This window comes from Xenopus laevis, chromosome 2L, assembly GCF_017654675.1.
Source record: "Xenopus laevis strain J_2021 chromosome 2L, Xenopus_laevis_v10.1, whole genome shotgun sequence".
Lineage (NCBI taxonomy): Eukaryota > Metazoa > Chordata > Amphibia > Anura > Pipidae > Xenopus > Xenopus laevis.
The window spans coordinates 132191393-132213443 of record NC_054373.1 but is presented as its reverse complement, the minus strand read 5'-3'; the positions used below and the strand labels follow the sequence as shown (position 1 = coordinate 132213443).

The window sequence follows — 22051 nt, the reverse complement described above, 5'->3', positions numbered from 1 at the left end:
AGACCTACAGTACTGTGATCCAAATCAGGGAAAGATCCCTTATCTGGAATAACCCCAGGTCTTGAGCATTATTCTGGATAACTGGTCCCATACCTGTATATATTTTTTGTATATTCTCCCAGTTCAGTAAAAAAAAAAAATATGAACATGGGGCTGTGGTTCTATGAACAGGACATGAGGCTTATTTATCAAGCTGTGTAAAACAGTGGAAAAAAAAAATCACCTGTGATATTGCCCATACCGTAGCAACCAATCAGCACCAACAGTCACCTACAAGTTGGAAAACAAAAGCAAAGATCTAATTTGGTTGCTGTGGCATCCAATGTTTTACACAGAATGATAATTAGACCTCATATGTCTGGAAGAAAGCAACATTGACATGCCGTTTACACCTACAGCTATATTCCCAGTTAAACATTTAACTTCAGTTCAGAATCTACATACAGTAACATTGTGGATCATATCTGGGTTAAGGTGAAATAAAGCACGTTCATACTTGTATTATTATTATAATACTTGTATTATTGCAAAGATGACTGTGTTTTTATGAAGTCACAATACTCTGTTCTGGTAAATACCATTTTCTGTAGAAGTTTTATATCGTTAATAGCAATTTAGCCCTATATTTACTGATGGATAGTTTCTTAGGTGGAAGGGTGATTGCTTGGAGGCACATCTGGTATAGCACTGAAAGCTATAATCTAGAAAAAAACTTAGAATTCCTCAAATCTCACAGTGCCACCTGTCTGGCAATTATATTTTTTACTGGAGGGTGTAGTGTTTATCACTAATTAAAAGTTTTCTAATGTCGTAACATGATGTCTTTGCTAACTTTATGGACTACCTTATAGGCTAAATAAATGGGTGACTGTCACTATTTGTCGGAAATAACTATCATATGATTGCTGTCCTTTTTACTACTTCATTTAATCTGAATTGTTAGCTGTAGGTTGGGAGACTGCAATGCACGATCGTTCGTCGGACATAAGGATGAGCTCACGTGGCGTTTCTATTTCTATATTGTTTTTAAAACTGTGTAGTCAAGCGTAAATACACACAAAATGAAGCCCTATTGAAAATAATGGAATACGTACTATAGCAATTCCCATGGGGAGGTTGTGAGCCAGCATCCACCATGCAATGCTAGTATACGCCAAGGAAACGCCATATTATTGAACTCTATAGGATGTGCAAGTTTGGAAATACACTTTGCTAAAATAAGGCGGGTATTTACAATATGGCGGCCAAACTCTCGTGAGATGGATTGTGCATATACGTTTTTGTGGTGTTGTATAATTTTGTTGTGTATTGATAATTAGTACGGCTAAATTTTGCATGTAAATGCTTTTCCACTTGCCAAACAGAAATGCATGTTGGGAAAAGAAAACTAAAGGCTGAAAAAGACATCCCATCATGCGTATTTACACTCGACCACTTTTTTTCTTTTTTTTTTTTTTTTTTAAAAACTCAGCTCTTCCTAAGGATAAATCTGCACGTCTATGGTCGGCTTTATCCTCTTGATCTGTAAGATGAAACTATTCAGACAAAAGGTACAATTCAAGGCAATGATTTCCTAACTAACCAGCAGGGGTCAGGTTATCACAATATATCTCAATATAGATAATACTGTCCATACTATCCACACTTACATTTTTAAAGGGGATCTCCACACAAAAATACTGTTTTTTTTTTTTTTTTGTGTAATGAAACAAATTGTGGTTTTTAAAGTTATTGGTAAATTCAATTGATGGCAGTGTTTGTGTATCCATTTCTCTTCTCTGGTTCTAACTTTTAAAATAATGAAACAGAAGTAATCTCTTGCCCAAGCTTCTGCCGCTTGGAGTAAGAACAGTATTGTAGAGAATATAAACAGCTGCAGATAGTATTTGCTGATACTGAACTTGATGGCTGCCCTAACTTAAGGCAATGGTGTTGTTGCAGGTTACATACTAGGATGGACTGATTGGGTGACATTTTGCACCTACTTTAAAGTTTAACGTGTGATTTCATTTCTACAGCTCCACCTCTGACAGTCTGGTAACTGCCAAATTTCATGCATTAACATCATTTCTGCAGGTATTTCTTCTCCCTCCCATGTTTCCTATGACAGTCATTGTTTGTATAGTGTGGCATGTAGTATCCGTTGCCATGCAGACAATAATCCCACCTAGGCTTTCTACATTCCATTTGGTATTTGATCACAGAACCTGTCATTTCATACATCACCCCAGGCATCTCTCTAAGCAAGCACAGAAGTAGGTTAAACTGATGAATTAATGATGATTCATAACATTCTAAGCCCAAGCTTGGCATGCACATTTTCTCCTAGATACATTGCAACATCACCAGAAAGATGCGTCACCACTGAGCTGATCATATAAGAGATTGCTTTGTAATAATGAGTCATATGGTCAATCATATTGCCACGCAATTTCTACTAATCCACTTTTGCCCTGATCAAGTAGTGTATAAAGAGGCTTAAATTCCATTTCTTGTGGGCTAGCTGGTGACCTCTCCGGTTTGATATTGAGGGTAACTGGCAAACAATCTGTGGTCCAGTAGATTAGAGCTTTGGACAAACGTAGCCTCCAGACAAAAAAACCATACTGCCTGACTAAAAATGAAAATTTCCCAAATACGTTATTTTTTGAGATGAAAAACTTAGAATTCCAGGGACTGTTTTATCAACATTTTAATTTGAATTTTTACTGCAAATTGAAACTGACAAAGTTAAATTTTAAAAAAAATCTAATGTTCGATACTTGATACTGTCTTAGGCAGAATTTAACAGATTTTTAGTGTTTCACATATTTTTAAGTTTGTAGACCCATTGACATTGATTACATATTTAGATTAGGCTGAAAAAAGACCAAAGTCATTCAAATTCAACCCCTCCAAATGAAACCCAGCACCCATACATACACACATTGACCCCTCCATAAACTCAGACAAACTATATATACTCATACACTAACTACAGATTTTAGTATCACAATAGCCTTTGATATTATGTCTGTCCAAGAAATCCTCTAAGCCTCTCTTTAAAAGCATTAACAGAATCAGCCATCACAAAATCACCCGGCAGTGCATTCCACAACCAAAATGTCCTCAATGTGAAGAACCGCCTACGTTGCTTTAAATGGACATACTTTTCCTCTAGTCTGAAGGGGTGGCCTCTAGTGATCTTCTTTATGGGTAAAAAGGTCCCCTGCTATTTGTCTATAATGTCCTCTAATGTACTTGTAAAGTGTAACCATGTCCCCTCTCAAGCATCTTTTTATTTATTTATTTTTTTCCAGAGAAAACAACCCCAACCATGACAGTCTACCCTCATAATTTGTCTTCCATCCCTCTAATCAGTTTTTTTTTAGATTCAAATATTTTATTAAATAAGCGAGAATTTGAGTTTTCAAATAAACGTGAAATTGTACCAAATTTAAAATTTTGGATAAATAGACCTCCCAGTGTATTTTAAAAGATATTACAGGTGCTGTTTGTAGTTTCCCCCTGTAAAAGGACTATCATTTTCTCTGTCTACTAAGATTGGGAAAAAAACTTTTTTTGATTGTATAATACCCAAGAGCCATGAATATACTCTATGTAGTTGGGCAGCTTAAATATATTGCAATATATGGACAAACAATCCCTGTTTTGTTTAAAGGGTAAGGCATTTTTCAGTAGCAGTATGCACAAAATGTCTCTGTCTTCAATATATTGATAATCGGTTGAGTGCAGAGGACTCTTGTATGTGTCTATATGTATTTTGAGAGAGAGAGAGATTTTATAGTTTACATTATTGCCTAAAAAATGAGAGGCGTTTCAATTATCCTATATGTCTCTTTTAACCTATGGCTTTATTTGATTTTGTACCCTTACTTTCAGCAGAGGCTACATTATGTCCTGAATGAAAAAACTGTAAAGCCAGTGATTGGTGATGCCAAGATTAACCTATATTGTGTAAAATACTCCTTAAAAGTCATTTTCAATTATGTTTTAGGAGGGGTTCTTACCTTTCAGTCATCTGAGAGTTGTGTGTATATGTATTGCGTGCACAAGTGAAAGTGAATAATTTTGTTTTCCTAAGGTTGGAATAAAATAAATTACCATGTCAGGTTAGTTTAAATCTAACATTATTTACACTGTAACAAAAGCTGATTATGGTATATAAACATATGCCCATAATTCCTCCGATTTCTCTTTAATGTCCGTGATGCACAGTAGCATTCAGTGATGTCCTAGTGGAGCATCAACACAATCCACTCTGTGCACTCCACCGATTTCAGAATTGTTCTGGTTGCAGTCAACATAACTAGTGATTATATTACATTGGCTAAACACTCTTATTTTATGCTGATTCATGTACATCCAGTGCACATGGATGTAGTAGCAGCTTCTTTGTTTTGGCTTGGTTTTGCAAATGACTGTAAAAATCAATTGCATTGCATATGCATACCTCCCAACTGTACTTTTTTTTTTTTTTTTCATGGTGCAGTCCTGATTTCACAGCTCAGCCCACAGTCCTGCTTTCTTTCTGAAATGTCCCGAGTTTCTCTTTGATCTCCTTCCCAGAATACCCAGCACCTGCACTTAGATATAATTGTAACTATTTAAGACAAGCAGGTCTTTTGGGGGAACTGTGACTCTCAGCTTAAAGGGCAAGTCACCTTCATTAGCTAAACTGTTATAACACATAAAACATGTACCTCAAACCTCCAGAGATGTCTTTAAACTTTCCATAACCTGACAAATGTAAAATGAACACTGCATTTAGGGGGTGTGTGCAAAAAAATTCAATGCAGCGCCGCTTTCCATTTTTCAAATGTTGGGAGGCATTGATATTCTTTACTTTCGTTTCTAATCATGGAGGTGGCAATATGTTTACATAATTTTCTAGTAGACTTAAGGTATGAAGATCCAAATTATGGAAAGATCTGTTCTTTGGAAAACTCCAGGTGCCAAGCATTCTGGTTCTATACCTCTACTGTATATTTCCCCATCTGCATTATTAAACAGTGTACGTTGGTTGCTGTCACCAATATACACATTTTATTTTACAAATTGTATTTCACATCGAGTGTTTCTGTACTTCGACTCTGTTTTATTAGCCTTACAACCATTTTAGGAATTTTTATGGTGGCTTTTTTTACTTCTCATAAATAAAGACTTCTGATTTCCTTCTGTTTTATTGCGCAAATAGTTTTCTCCTTCAGTCTTACTTATTGTGTGAAATGTCATGGTTTTGATTTACAGTTTTTAAATGCACCTAATCTAATGTCACAATCATGTAATCATTCTGTATGAGTTAATGGTTAGACTCCACTGAACGTTATGAATGCCCTGAATGTTGATTGTGTGAAATAAAGAATGTACGCCCATCTGGTCCCCCTTTCGGATACTCTTCACCTTATTTAGATTTATTTTAATCTCTGCACTGCCATGTGATTTTCTCTGACTATGCATACACAGGTGTTTGAACTTGCATCAACTTGCAAGGTTAAACCATACAAATGAATTGATGCATTTATTCTTGTAAGCAAAAGTAATCAAAGTTTTTGCATTCTATGTGCATGCATATCTTACATCTCTATATTTGCACTTAAAGGGATACTGTCATGGGAAAACATGTTTTACACATCAGTTAATAGTGCTGCTCCAGCAGAATTCTGCACTGAAATCCATTTTTCAAAAGCGCAAACATATTTTTTTTATATTCAATTTTGAAATCTGACATGGGGCTACACATCTTGTCCGTTTCCCAACTGCCCCCAGTCATGTGACTTTTGCTCTGATAAACTTCAGTCACTCTTTACTTCTGTACTGCAAGTTGGAGTGATATCACCCCTCTCCGCCCCCCACAGCCTAACAAAATAACAATGGGAAGGTAACCAGATAGCAGCTCCTTAACACAAGATAACCGCTCCCTGGTAGATCTAAAAACAACACTCAATAGTAAAAGCCAAGTGAGACTGTCCCACTGAGACTGGCCCAATTACATTAAGTAGGAGAAATAACAGTCTGCCAGAAAGTAGTTCCATCCTAAAGTGCAGGCACAAATTACATGACTGGGGCAGCTGGGAAACTGACAATATATCTAGCCACATGTCAGATTTTAAAATTGAATATAAAAAAATCTGTTTGCTCTTTTGAGAATTGGATTTCCATGCAGAAGACTGCTGGAGTAGCACTATTAACTGATGCATTTTGAGAAAAAAAAACATGTTTTCCCATGACAGTATCCCTTTAACCCTTTGCCTTCCAAGCACGTATGGCATACGTGCTGGCAGGCAAATGCTCAGGCTGCCAAGAACGTACATGGTACTTTCTTTAGCAGCTGAGCTTTCTCTCTGCTTTTGCCGCCTCCGCAGAGAGTGGGGAGAGAAGACAGCCCCCTAGGCAATGAGGCTGGGGGGCTGTCAAATCGGATCTGCGATTCGATTAGCGCAGATCCGACTTCAAAGTTGCAGACACATCGCATGGAGCGTCTGCTACTACACTCACCTGCTTGCAAAGCCGCCCACGCACTTCCTGCTGAACAACAACTCTGAAGACACACTGCCAGGACAGCGATCCTCCTGCTCCAAAAACGGTAAGTGCACTTTTTTTACACACTTACCTGCACTTACACATACTTACAGTACATTTATACACACATTTTAGTAAAAGTATTTTTTTATTTTAGCACACTTGGTCCCTTTTGTACAGTTATTTACACTTATTTACATGTATTTGTACACTCAGACAACTTTTATTAGTGCACAAATATATGTATTCACAAACAGGTGTTTTTTTTTTTTGTTTTTTTTACGTATTCATTGTACTGTTATGTTTTGTTTTGTTTTTTTGCCTAAAAACGTGTTATTTTGGCAGCGTGAAACATTGTACGTAAAACATTGTGTGTGATAAATGCGGCAAACTGCAACATTTTTAGGCGATTTTCAGAAATGTTGTAAAAACCTCTACGTTTAGAAAAGCTTTGCAGTTTGGTAGTTTTGTGTAGAAAGATGTCTTTCTTTGTTGGAATCGGCAGAATGTGTACTTTCCAAAAATGTATAGTTTTGGGGGGTCTTACTTACTTTTTTCTACCTCCCCCCCCCAAACGATGTAAATGTGTTGATTTTGCAGTACATGAAATGACAGACCATATGGGGGGTGTCTTCATTTTGGGGCCCCTATTAGGTACACCTATACATATTTAGCATCAAACTGTTCAGAGGACCCCAGGCTTTCATATTTGGGGAGATTTATCTTGATACTCAATAGTATGTGGGACATACAATGCGGCAGAGTGGAAGTTTTGAGTTGATTTTTGAAAATGTCCCTAAAATTGCCAAACTTAGGAAAGTTTTGAAGCTTGGTGCTTTGGAGTAGAAAGATGTGCATACCTAATTTGGATTCAGGGGAATGTGTACTTTCCAAAAATATATGGTTTTCTGGGGTGAACACACTTTTTTCTACCTTTGCCCCCCCCCCCCCCAAACGATGTAAATGTGTCGATATTGCAGCACCTGAAATGACAGACCATATGGGGTCTTCATTTTGTGGCCCCTATATGCCATATGCTTGGGTACACCTATACATATTGGACATCAAACTGTTCAGGACCCTAGGCTTGCATATTTGGGGTGATTTCTCTTAAAAGTATAATATAAAAGAGGTGATTTTTGAAAATGTCCCTAAAATTGCCAAACTTAGGAAAGTTTTGCAGCTTGGTGCTTTGGAGTAGAAAGACATGCATACCCAATTTGGATTCGAGGGAATGTTTACTTTCCGAAACTATATGGTTTTCTGGGGTGAAAATACTTTTTTTTAACTTTGCCTCTCCCCCCCATCTATGTAAATGTGTTGATTTTGCAGTATCTGGTATTACAGAACTGATAGCTCAAATGGGGTGTCTATATTGTAGGCCCCTATATACCACATGTTTAGGTAAACCGATACATATTGGGCATCAAACTGTTCAGTGGACCCCAGGCTTTCATATTTGAGGTATTTTACATTGATACCTAATGATGTGTGGGAGATATGATGCTGTAGAGTGGAAGCTTTGAGGTAATTTTTCAAAAAATTCACCAATTTCTATAAAACATAACTTTAGGAAACAATTGCAACTTGGTAGTTTGGAGTGCAAAGATATATTTACCCATTTTTGAATCACCAGAATCTGTTCTTTCTAATGGGTAGTTTTCTAGGGTAAACCTACTGTTAGTGGAATGTTTGGCCTTGAAATCAGAAGTATGCTGTTTGGGGAGCGGTGCTTTGGAAATTTGGTAGTGTACTGCTTAGAGATTTTGATCTATACAAGTGAGAAATCTCCAGAAAACTATATATATTTGGTATTGCCGCATTCAGGAGACATAGACCTTTCCAAATCGGCTGTGTTCTTGTACATAAAATTTCTGATTTCTTGGTGGTACAACTAGATCCAACAAAATAAGAACAATTACATCATGTGCTTAGAAGCTCACAACATATACTCTAAAAAGAGTCCTTGTCTTCGCTTTCTTTGGTAAGTACAGCTTTCAAAGGCTGATCGCTAGCTCTGTCTTCACAAAATGTATCTGATATATCAGTGCCGTTCTCTCTAACCTATACAGTACATGCGTACACAAGTAAAATAAGATACACCATATTAAAAGGCTAATGTGCCATGCATTTTAAATTGTGATAGATTGTTCAGAACTCACAGCATACTAGTTTTTCAATATAGAACAGCATTGCTCAATTTCTTTAAATTAAAAATGCCTTTATTGCATTACTTTCTGGGCATTACAGCTATGTTTTGGGTGCTCCTTTGGCCTTTATCAAACTTTGGTAGCTTGATAAAGGCCAAGGAGCGCCCAAAACGTGGCTGTAATGCCCAGAAAATAGTGCAATAAAGGCATTTTTACTAGGGATGCACCGAATCCAGGATTCGATTCTGCCTTTTTCAGAAGGATTTCTCTCTCTCTCATTCATTCATTTGCTGTCCTAGATACTACTACTATCTTGAAGGTCATTTTAAACTATGGCTGAATATATGATAGCGAATGGTAAACAGAGAAAAGCAAAACATGCTTTCTGGAATGTTTGTATGCTGAAAGGCATGGGGTCAGCTTGTCAGTGAACACAGAATGGAATGAATCAGCATTTCTCTGCTGATTATAGGAGGGAAAAAAAGCAAACATCGAAATGGAAATAATATGGAGCCTTACAACATTTAATACAAGAAACCATATTTCTCAAACCTTGCAGCTGGGACTAAAAATTAAATTAAAATTGTTTTACTACAGCTTACAGAATTGATATGACTCATATTATAAATCTCTTCATGTATCGCATCATCCCATCCTTTATTGTTGTGTTATTATTTTCACACCTCACCTACTTGGCCAGTTTTTTTGTATGGCTTTGATTTGCTCAAGATCAGCTGTTTCCCACAGTTAAATTCTAAAATTACATTTTATTTCTTTTTGCAGACCTCAAAGATAAACATATTTTATCAGCATTTCTCCATCAATGCCAAATTTGGATGAATGTATATACCTTTGGAAACAAGCCTAAATAATTTATCTGAATGGTCCAGTTGCAACCTGCCTTGTTTTGGACAAATTAATTCTATTTGTATCAGACTCTAGACAACTACTCTCTACCATATTTGAGTGGAAGAGACTTGTGAAATCTTCTAATGACACAGGCTTACAGCAACTTTGGGGCACTATTACCCAAGGTTTTATTAATGTTTGCATGTTTGTACAGAGTATAACTCATATTATCATTCTGGATAATTTATCATTTATCTCTAAAATGAGAAGGAAAAAGTAATAAAGCTTAGTTTTCTAATGACACGGGCTTATTTTTTTTTTTTTTTTAAAAAATACATATATGTATTAATACACTACAGTTTATTTATATGTTTCTATCACTTACCTCCTTTAATAAAAAATATTAAAAGAATAACAATTTTCTTCACTTTGCCCAATTACTGTTTGGGTAAAACATTGATGAGCATAATAAAGTTGATACCCTGGACTCTTACACTGTATATCCTGGACTGTAAGGTATAAAAATGCAGCTAAACTGGTAGCAGCATATTTTTATGTGCACACCCTGCTGAAAATATTTGTGAAGACATGAATCATACAATACGCAGCACATAATCATTTGTGACATGAGCTCCAAAGCAGTGTATAGCCAACGTTATTTCTGTCCCACCAAATACAAACATACTGAGAGCAAAGGGTCATGAAATGTGCATAAAAGAACATGGGTGAATAAGTCGGGAACTAATCTGCACAGTTTGGTATGCCTTGGCTCACTCTCTTCTGCTTATAGTTGTGCTGAAATGAGAATATCTGCTGTTGTACTTTGCAGAGATTCTGAAGTTATTCTTTGCATTAGATAAGTAAGAAGTGTAAATACTTTGTCTACGCCCCAGCTATATTTAGTGTATTGCCTACAGTCCCTCGTTTGACAGCTCAACCCGCATCCCTCTTTTGTATCGGAAGGTCCAGTTTTTCTCTGCACTGAACAGCCAGAAAAAGAATCAGTTTCTAACTTAATTGGCTTTTGGCAGAGAGCCTAGAACAGCCACAGCAGCAGATAAGATACATTTGTTATAATTTCTAGATAAGCAAATAAGTAATTGTAACAATATAAGATAACCGTTCCCTTGGAAAAAGTTAGACTCACAGCTTAAAGGGCAATTCACCTTCATTAGCAAAACTGTAATAACTGGAAAAAAAAACACAAACAAGTTCAAACTTTAATAACCTGCCAAATTTTGTAAGATGAACATGGTAATTAGGGGGTGTGGTCACAAAAATGGGTGTGGTCAAAATATTTGCAACTTTTTTGTCCCTCTTTTTATTTCCAAAATGTTGGGAGGTACTGCTTTTTAATCACTTGTTAACAATGGCCAAACCATGTTTTAGTAAGGACAATTATAAGCAGTATGGGCTTCCTGATAACTTAAAAAGTGCAATGAAATTTCATCCTTTAAGCAGTAAAAATGTGTTTTAAAATATAAAAATACCCTCAGTAAGAAGCCATTGCTTAACTTTTTTTCGTCTTTAATGTATACTATAGTGAATAAGCACATTGGTTCTGTTCGTTTGTGGTTAGAACTTTGTTTCGGTCATACAATATGCGATTGAATTGCACAGTCTAATTGCTAGGGTGACCGATTCAAATATCACTGCTCTTTAATCAAAAATATGCACAGAGATATCATTTTTTAATGGCATTCATCCTTAAAAATGAGTTCTCAGTGACTTGAGTAGAAGAGAGATGTCGTATTGTTTATTAATCACTTGTTTCATTTGGTGGACCTTTGTTTTCTCAATCACCAGCAGCTGTGTACTGAATTATTGTTAACATACAAGGGGTACTTTAGACCTGTGAGTGCTGTCTTTTTACTTCTGGACTAGCATTATTATAAGTAATATAATTTTACTTTCAGTTGTGGAATTTAGGTACTTAAAGTGGGTTAGGATTACCAATCATTTATGTGGTTTTAAAAAATCAATGCATCATTAATATATACATTATTTTTATTCTCCAGGAAGTCACTGGTAAAAACTTTGGGAACAAGGATTTTCGTTCAGCTCTTGAAAATGGGGTGCTGTTTTGCGAGTAAGTACATTCTTTGCATTTGAGAATGATTTTTTTTTTTAACGTTAAGAAGGCCATTCACATAGGGATAGTGTGTTATACCCCATAAGGCCATTTGTTATGTATTATAACATCATCGTTACGATGAATTAATAATATTTAAGGACAACCACAGATATTTTCTCCGCAGGTGTATTTAATCAGTAGGGAAAAGCCGCTGCCTATCACACCAGCCTTCCACACCTGCATACATTTGCGTTTCTATACCAATATCTGCTCTGTGTCTTCACTAACAGGACCTCTTGGTGCCTGTCAATGAACACATGACAGTGCGTAAGGCACCAGATCGATGTTTCTCTACTGGTGTAAAAATGCCAGCGGTGAAAACGATCTATCTGCCATTGGTCTAATAAAGGTGGCCATACATGGGCCGATAAAAGCTGCCGACAGACCGTGTCGGCAGCTTATTGGCCCGTGTATTGGGCCCCCCCGACGGGCTTCACCGATCGAGATCTGGCCGAAAGTCGGCCAGATCTCGATCGGATGGGACAAAAAAATCTATTCGTTGATGCGATCCCGCGATCAGACCACCCGTTTAGGCATCGTTGGGATCCGATCGTTATTCGGATTAGCCCGATATTGCCCACCTCAAGGTGGGCATATCGGAGGGAGATCCGCCCGTTTAGCGACATTGCCAAACAAGCGGATCTCTCAGTGTATGGGCACCTTAAGACTGTCTCAAATATTGTTTGCAGAAAAAGATCTACCATTAAAATGGCGCTCACACAGACACAGCTGTCAGATTTTCATCTGTAAAGGACACACTGTGGTCTGGAAAGCATAAAAAACTCATTTAGCTCATTTAATTGGGCTTATGTAAAAATAGAGACGATTATGGTATCTGTAAAATGTCTATTTGACATAAGGTCATAAACCCTCTCCCTTACCTTTTTTATTGTGAAACTTGTCCCTCTGTTTTCCATTGTGGTAATAGTAGGGTTGCCATTTTTTTGTGGCGCGCCAGTGATGTCAGAGGTGGGGCTGATCACCAAGCCAATTACTAAAGAGTCCTGTCCAAATTTCCTAATTTGAAAGTCCAGACATTCTTCACCCAAACCGGCCCGTCTGGGTAAAAACCAGACAGGCGGCAACCCTAGGTGGTGCACAGATTGTATGGAAAGCAAAGTGACTTATTTTCCTATTGTGAAGTGATGGATTCTGGGACTTGCCAAAGCATCAGTTTATGGCTATTGCCACTTACCTAGTTTTTGCTGAGCTACTTGGATATTAAAAAAATTAAAAAAAAATGTGGAAACGAGTTGGCAAATAAGTAAAAATCATGGCTTTTTGATCGATATATCTAATTAAGCCTCTGTGAATTACTGCTATATTGATCGAACAGGCTGAAAATCCTGTCAAGTAATGACCCTTTATTGACAGGTCTGCATCAGTTATATAGCTTTTGAATGAGAAATTGCTGTATATTTCATTGGAAGGCATTTTTAAAGGTCATAATTGTAAGTGTATTACTTGGTACTAAGTAGTCATTGCAAGCTGAATCATTGATTGGCACAAAAAATGCTCCAGTGTGAGAGGTCTAAATACTCAGCCAGGTAATTGAGAAATGTTAAACTCACTGTACGAGTTATTAAATAACTGAAAATATTCTCAATAGCAAGTTTTGTGTTGTCTATAAATAGGACATTTTTCCCTTAAATCTGTAAAAGTTGTAATTTGTAATGAGCATATTTTAATGTATAAATTCATGATTCGTTTGCATCATTCCACTTAACATATTGATCACTATTAAAAAATATACTTTTTTTTAATCTTTAGCCTGATTAACAAGATTAAACCTGGAATCATCAAAAAGATCAATCGCTTATCCACACCCATCGCTGGCCTGGTAAGTAAATTTTATTACATACTAACCTATATACAGCAGGAAATATTTTTTTCAGTGTCACACACCCTCTCCTCGTCAGCACAGAAATTTGTGGAGAGTACCTCTAGCCCTCATGAACCGGCACCAGTATTTGGCAGCTTCTTCACTGGCAGAGAAAACACCCTGTCTGACATTAGCCATTGGTACTGTTACACAATAGTGCTTTGAGCACCTCTTTAAGTAGTCCAGAAATGCAGAGCCAAAGCACACCAAACTGCCTAGCATTGATTTGAAGTACGTTGAGGTGTGTGGCTTTCATTCCCTGGAAACAAGGTCTGCTGCCAGGTGGCCATACACGGTTCCATATAAGTTCCATATAAGTTCCATATAAGTTGCCTATTTGGCCCCCACAGGGGCAGATTTATCAAGGGTCGAATTTCGAAGTGCAAAAAACTTTGAAATTCAACCATCTAATAGGCTAGTTCGACATTCAAAGTCGAATTCATAGGATTTTTAAGATTGCACGATCGTACTACAATCGTACTTCGAATCGAACGATTTAATCATACGGTTTCACTTCGGCTTCTAAAAACTTAGCCAAATATTGGCTATATGTTCTAGGAGGTCCCCATAGGCTAACATAGCAATTCGGCAGGTTTAAGGTGGCAAAGTGGCAAAGTCGAAGTTCTTTAAAGAGACAGTAATTCTATTATCGAATGGTCGAATAGGCGATGCATTTTCACTTCGAATCTAATCAAAGTCAAATTTGGCCTATTCAATGGTCGAAGTACCCAAAAATTACTTTGAAATTCAAAGTTTTTCAATTTGAATTTTCACTTCAAATTCACGTCGACCTTTAGTAAATGTGCCCCTAAGTGTGCAGCTTATTGGCCTTCTGCCTATCTGGTGAAAAATTGGACAGATATCCATCTAGCAGGGCTGAAATATCGGATTGTTAAACCACATAGCATAACACAATCTATTCTAAATCTTTCCATTGTATTAATGTGTGTGTGGTGGGGGGAGGGGGCATGTGGCTAATGCTTTTGGCAACTGTTTTATACTAGTGCCATTCGAACACTGCCCTTCTTATTATAAAGAAAATGCCTTAACTGGAAGGCAGTCCATGTTTCCAGCCATCAGGTTACCTATACTTCAGAAGCTTCCAGTTGTCTACTGGGAACCAACATGTGGGGTTTCCACTCTTGTCAGTCAGTAGGTGTGGACTACAATAATGTCATGGGAACACTGTGTAAAATGCTTAAGAAACATGTATTACAGTAATAGTCTGTGTAGTTGTCTGCTTATAAAGGAAAGTTGGGCAGGCTGTGTACTTGGTACGCTGCACTGTAGGATAGGAACCAATCTGCAACTAGGCACATCTGATAGGGAACTGAAGCCTGCCTTGCTTGTGTGACTGCAGGGCTGTAATTGGCTCCCCCCCCTACTGTGCTTGTAACAGGGACCATTAGAACATGCCCACCCCTCATTTGAAAAAGGCACAGAGACCATAGCAGACCTATAGGGTTCTCCAATAAAGGGGCAGTTTTAAAGTTAATATAAACCAGCACCATCATTCATTAAATATTGCCTACAATATTGGGGGAGTGTTTAGTTATGCCATATGCCATATACTTTTTAAATGAGAACTAAACCATAAAAATGAATACTTATACACTGCCCTTATTGCACCAACTTTTCAGCTTCTCAATAGCAGCAATGATCCAGGACTTCAAACTTGTCACCATCTTGGAAAGTGTCTGTGCTCACTGTGCTTTAAACAGCTGTTGAGAAACTAAGATTAGGGTTTGTCACATTATCAAGCAGAAAATTAGGTTGGCCGGTAATGTAAGCTGATGCTACAAAGCTGATTATTAAATTCTGATGTTAGTTGCACTGGTTTCTGTGCTGCCATGTAGTAATTATCTGTATTAATTACTAATCAGCCTTATATTGTGACATTTATATTCTATGGGTACTGTATAAGAGTGGGTCCCTAAGCTCAGTAAGTGACCGCAGCACAGAGCATGTGCAGTGAATCAGCAGAAAAGAAGACTGGGAGCTCCTGGGGCATTTTTGGAGACATAGATCTTTACTGCTAAAGTGCTGTGGTTCCTTCTTTAGTTAAGCTTTATGTCTCCTTTAAATGCAGCTGTTATAATTGATACAACAGTTACTTATGTTTCACAAATACTGCTGAAAAATGTATCAACCAATGTAGCAAATTGGAACAGTACAGAATATTCACCTGGATACTGGATACCTGGAGCTGCCAGCCTGAAACACCAGAGGGAGCAACATTAAAATTCAGACTTAAATTTTAGAAAAACTGTAAAAAATAAAAGATGGAAAGCAATTGGAAAAAGTATATATTTCTGGCAAACAATCTGAAAAACATCTTCGTAATTAAGACATAGGGGCAAATTCACTAAGATGCGAAGTTGCGCCAGGCGCAACTTCGCCGCACTTCGCCAGGCGTAGTTTCGCCAGCGCTTCGCAAATTCACTAAAATCCGAAGTTGCGCACAGGGGTAGCGTAAGGTTGCGGAGTTGCGCTAGCGTTGTTTCGCTATATAAAGCGAAGTTGCGCTAGCGAAGGCTAATTTGCATACGGCGCGAAATTCAAATTTCAATGGATTGCTACACAGCAGATTTATATAAACAATAGTAGTGTTTCTTAAGAAAACACACCAGTTTTACCAGTGCAGGGCAACACTGCATTATATTTTCATTACTTTTAAAAAGTTTCAAAAAGTGTTTTAAACATTTTTTGATGTTACTGTTCCTTTAACCACCAATTAACAGCGTCTGCAATTCTTAAAGTGATTATTGGATTCTTGCTCAGTGCTGCACAAGGCCTTTTTAGTTAGATGACACTTCTCTCACCAGTGTGAAGCTCCCCAATTGGCTCCTGACCATCACGTGTCCAAGATCCAGCTCCCTGGCAACAGAGCGTCCTCACAAATTTCAAAAATTGATTTCCATGGCTCGTTTTTCGTGAAATAATAAAAGCTTCTTTATTTATTGTTATATTAATTGCATGTCAGCTTTGACACAGTGCACATTGTCATTACTACTGACCGGTTTCGTACCTCATGGTACTTCCTCAGAGTATACATTTTTTCACACAATACACAACTTTATAGCTAACCTTGATTACAGACAAATATCACACCCATTATCTTAAAGGGATATACCCTAGTTCTTATATCAATTTATTGTCTCACTTCTCTATTTTGATTTTAATAAAAACATTTAAAAACAGATGAATGCTATAAACATCGTAGATCCATGTATGCTGTTCTGGGTAATGTTTGAATTACAGGGATGCTTTACATACTCTCTTGTATAGTACCTCTCACTATTACAAGTTACAAGTTATCCCATTTAAATTTACATATTTTTCGCTTATTCAATATAGAATTTGATTTTGCAATCTTTGTTGAGACCCAAAGGCTTTTCTGTTTTTAAAGTAAACATCCACCATGCGTCTCTCTTATTCATTAACTTTTCTAGATCACCTTTCCTCTTATCTAATCTGACCTGCTCTATGCCTTGAAAGGATATGCAGCTGTCATTTCCATTATGTACATTCAGAATATGATCAGCTATAGAGGATGATATTTCATTTCTCCCTACACAGGCCAAATGTTCTAAAATCCTATATCTTTCATTTTCCTCATAGTTCTTCCAACATACTGGCATCCACAACTACATGTGGCTTTTGTAGTTTTACAATTAATGTATGTTCTACACTCATATTATTTTCCTGTAGCAGTACTACTAAATTTTCTGTATTTAAATGTTTTTATTAAAATCAAAATAGGGAAGTTTGACAATAAATTGATATAAGAACTAGGGTATATCCCTTTAAGATAATGGGTGTGATTTTTGTCTGTAATCAAGGTTAGCTATAAAGTTGTGTATTGTGTGAAAAAATGTATACTCTGAGGAAGTACCATGAGGTACGAAACCGGTCAGTAGTAGACAATGTGCACTGTGTCAAAGCTGACATGCAATTAATATAACAATAAATAAAGAAGCTTTTATTATTTCACGAAAAACGAGCCATGGAAATCCATTTTTGAAATTTCTTTTAGTTAAGATGGCCTGTAGTAATTAGAGTGCATATATATGGGGTAAGGAGGGTAAACAGCTAATGGGAAAATAGCAGGGAGGAAGGATGATACGTTTTTTTCAGCTAATGCCAGTGGGGAAAAAAGTAGTTTGGAAAGGAAATATTCTTTTTGCCCAGTCACTGGCATTAAAACATACTTGTGTTTGGGCGTGTGCATATTCTTCTGATTTACATTCACTTTTCAAAGTTGGTTTATGGTAAGGGTTAATTACATATAGGGTTCAACAATCAATTTCTCAAGGTATAGTTCCTACAGTTAATTTCAGTCTTTGAGCTAATGTTTTCTTTTCCAAAAAGCATCTGTTTGACTAGAAAAGTGATCGAAGTGCTCTGTCCCTCACCCTTATTTCCAGCCCAGTCGGCGATCTTGCTCATTTGCATTACTAGTTTTTCTGCACTCAAAAATTACTGTGCTGTAATGCATATGCCCAAAGAGTAGAAATCGCCCAGACACTGCGAGCCGTGGAAGTTATGTGTGTGAAATATGCCATCTGGGCATAAGAGAACAGCAACATTTCATGTAAGTAAAAGCATAGGGTTTGGGTTATGCAGTCTGGGGCGATCCTGGCCCCTCCGCCGCCTGAGGCAGCAGCAGTTGCTGCTGCCCCCCCTCACCTGGAAATTTGCTCTTAAAGTACCAGGAGCAGCATTTTTGCTGCCCCTGGTACCTAGTGGGGTGCTGCCGCCTGAGGCGACAGCCTCAACTCGCCTCATTGGCGAAGCACCCCTGTATGCAGTTATATTTTACTGAGGTGCAGAGTTTGAGGTATCAAGATATTGTGGGTTTCCTTGTACCTTTTTGGTCCTAAGGGAATGGCAAAATGAAGATATATTGTACCATTTGACACACGCAGGGTGTGTTCTAGGGCTGTGATAAATGACAGTCCATTTTTTCCCAAATATGGTCTCTCTCTCTCTCTCTCTCTCTCTCTCTCTCTCTCTCTCTCTCTCTCTCTCTCTCTCTCTCTCTCTCTCTCTCTCTCTCTCTCTCTCTCTCTCTCTCTCTCTCTCTCTCTCTCTCTCTCTCTCTCTCTCTCTCTCTCTCTCCTCTCTCTCTCTCTCTCTCTCTCTCTCTCTCTCTCTCTCTCTCTCTCTCTCTCTCTCTCTCTCTCTCTCTCTCTCTCTCTCTCTCTCTCTCTCTCTCTCTCTCTCTCTCTCTCTCTCTCTCTCTCTCTCTATATATATATATATATATATATATATATATATATATTAAAAAAAAAAAAAATCAGGTTATGGCAATGTTTTAAGCCTATAAATTAAATGTTATAGTCTCTACCTACATTTCTTAAAGTTGTGTATCATATTTTAGGTGTTAGGATAAGTTAGTAAAATTGTGTTAAAACTTATTTTATACAAGTGCACTAAATTTACACACTACCTTGCAGCCAATTCTAAACTTTGGGAAAAGGTAAGCTGTATAAAAAGCTATGTGGAAAAGCAAAACAATGTTTGTAGATCTATAGTTTGTGTGTGTGTTGCAGCAAATCTATGTGCACTTTGAACAGCTGTCAATCTTCCCGTATGAGTATTCAAGATTTTTTTTTTTGGCCACACCTATGTCGCACCCAGATTATTGCCAGGTCACAACCTGTTGCTCACTGCTCATACTGTGTTAAGAATCTCCCCCAAATACCAGAGGGTTGAACAATGTTTTCTAATGACTGCACTCCCCTAACAAGCAGGTTTTATTGTTATATTTATTAGGTTGGGTAACAATTTATAATCTACAGTTATCTGAAAAAGATGTACAATTGCAGAAAGACAATATATAAAGCACCTTCAAAAGGTCTGTCTACTTTTCTGGAAAAACTACCAGCCAGGTTTTTTTTAAATAATTCTTCCCTATTAATAACACCTGCATCATGCATAATTTTTACCAGCCAGTGACATTCCCACGTCCATACAAATAAGCACTGATATAGAGATCAGGAGGCCCCCCTACTACTAAATCATAGCCAGCAATCATACATGTGTCGTGTACAGAATATGTATCCCTTGTCTTTAGACTTCATCATCTAGTTACCATATATAGAACGGGTCTATACATTTAGGGACATATTTATTATGCTGTGTTAAAAAACAGAGGGTAATACACCACACATCGCCAGGCTTCGCCGTTGAAAAATGGTGTAAAATTGTGATTTTTCTTAGTGACTTCTGCAGCCATGTATGATAATAGCGGCAAATCTGGCTTTCGCATGCCGTAAACGTGCACACATTTTTACAGCGCTTTTTACACCATTTTTTTCATCTAATTTAGTTTTACACAGCAAAATAAATATACCTCTTAGAATGCTTCAGCCATGTTATGGCTGCTCTTCTTTTTTGATGTATATTTACAGAGAGCCTTTGTCTACCCACAATTTACTGTCCCCCATATTTTTGCTATATTTTTTTTTTGTTTATCCATCATTATTTTCATCTGTATTCAAAAGCTTGTAACATTGTAGAAGCTATGGAAACATATAATTGAACTGTGGATAGCAAGTATAATTTTAAGGGCTGATATACAGTACAAACTAGTCTGACCACATTTGTTCCCACATAGCAGTTAGTTAGCTAGCAGCAAAGGGAGTCCTAGTTTTATTCCAGGTGATGAAAAATAATAAAATTATTTTAAAAAAGAAAATTTTAGCATGGGCTATATTTGACTAGGATCTACTGCTTCTTTTCTAGTTTCTACTGGCGTAGACTAAGCTCTGTCCCACATTGCGGTTGGTTATGTAATATTTCAGCAACAGTTATGTCACAATTTTCTCTCTGGACAGCTCAAGCAAACCTTAATGATATATTATACTACCTAAATTATTGGTTTAGAAAGCATGATTAAACATGCTCTGTTGTAAACCAAACAAGCACTCCCATTTCCCATGATAATGAGCCACTGGAGGGCACAGTTAAATTACAGTCTCTGGATGAGGGTTTCTGATCCAAGCAATGATGACTGTTCCTACTCAGAACAATGTTTTCTTGTAAATGTAACACACACTGGCATACCAAGCTGCTAAAGAGAATCTATACACCTTTTATAAATTGAGTATATAAATTGGGGATGGGTCATCTGAACAAATGCAGAGAAGTGAATTCGATCAAAAAAAATACTTTACCTGTGGTGTTTTAAAAAATATTTTAACATAACTTAATTTCACGTTGGGGTGGCCTTCCTTATATGACCTGTCAGTAATCACAGGGAACAGTTGTGCTTTTTCTGTCCGAAATCTATCTGAACACAGATAGGCAAATGTAGTTCCTTTCTATTGCCATAGGTTGATTGTTTTCAGGACATAGATATAATAAAAAATATACTAGAGGTCAGATTGTGCTGCTGTGTGTCATAATTCGGTGGACCTGACCTTGCCATGAAATGCTAGAACCATATCCTCAGTCCAATGTATTTATTTGCTGTTAAAGTAGGTACTTTATTTGCAACAGGCATTATTACCAAATGTGAGTACTAGACTAATTTAAGCTGTGACACCTGTAATATTTATTACGAACGCATACCACTTTTCAAGTTGCCTATATTTTGTGCTATTAAAAAGTAAAAATTAGTAAAGAAAACAGAAAGGATGGATAAAGGTAAAACAGAACTGTAGAAAGCCTATGATAAAAATTTGTATCTCATCTGCCTTAACTTAAATACATAGAGACTGTGGTAACCAAGGTATATGTAGGATATAATAGTAAGCCAGCATATTTATCTAATGCCTTCAAAACCTTTGTCTGGAGAGATTTATTAAAGATCATGCGAGGAGCTGGAAAAATATAGTGTGTGATTAATAGGGATGCACTGAATCCAGGATTCGGTTCGGGATTCGGCCTTTTTCAGAAGGATTCGGATTCGGCCGAATCCTTCTGCCTGGCCAAACCGAATCAGAATCCTAATTTGCATATGCAAATTAGGGGTGGGGAAGGAAATAATGTGACTTTGTCACAAAACATGGAAGTAAAAATTTTTTCCCCTTCCCACCACTAATTTGAATATTCAAATTTGGATTCGGTTCGGTATTCGTCAAATCCTTCACAAAGGATTCGGGAGTTCGGCCGAATTCAAAATAGTGGATTTGGTGCATCCCTAGTGATTATGGCAGAAATGTAACATTGTTGGCCTTGATACAGGGGATAATTTGGCCATGTTTTGTACTATTTTCAGTTATGATTTTGGCAAGTCGTACCAGTGCCAATATACAGGAACAAATGTACAAGCTCAGTCTATTTGAGAAGGAATGCTGATGAATAAAAGCACCTCCAAGAGAAGTAGAGCATGCAGAAAGAGCAAGCAGCTAAGGGAGTGTATTGCATTTGGATGTCCTGAATCCTTAGCTTGGGTTTGGAAGGAAATCTGGTACTCCAATTATTTAGGATAATTTGGATATGATTCATTTAATGTTGTTTCGTTCAGATATTTTTGGTTGTGGAATGTAGATATATTCGATC

The 22051-nt window shown here is 37.3% G+C and overlaps 1 protein-coding gene across 23 annotated transcripts in view; it reads left to right on the top strand.

Annotated features, from left to right (window-relative positions):
• Window positions 1–22051, top strand: part of lmo7.L (LIM domain 7 protein L homeolog) — a 111554-nt gene that overhangs the window by 19001 nt on the left and 70502 nt on the right. For 22 of the 23 annotated variants that reach the window (XM_041580789.1, XM_041580796.1, XM_041580794.1 and 19 more), the window contains 2 exons: window positions 11540–11610; window positions 13426–13495. In XM_041580789.1, the coding sequence (XP_041436723.1) occupies window positions 11540–11610; window positions 13426–13495 (141 nt within the window). Of the gene's footprint in view, window positions 1–1471; window positions 1551–11539; window positions 11611–13425; window positions 13496–22051 lie in introns of those variants that run through there. The other variant, XM_041580792.1, reaches the window with a different exon arrangement.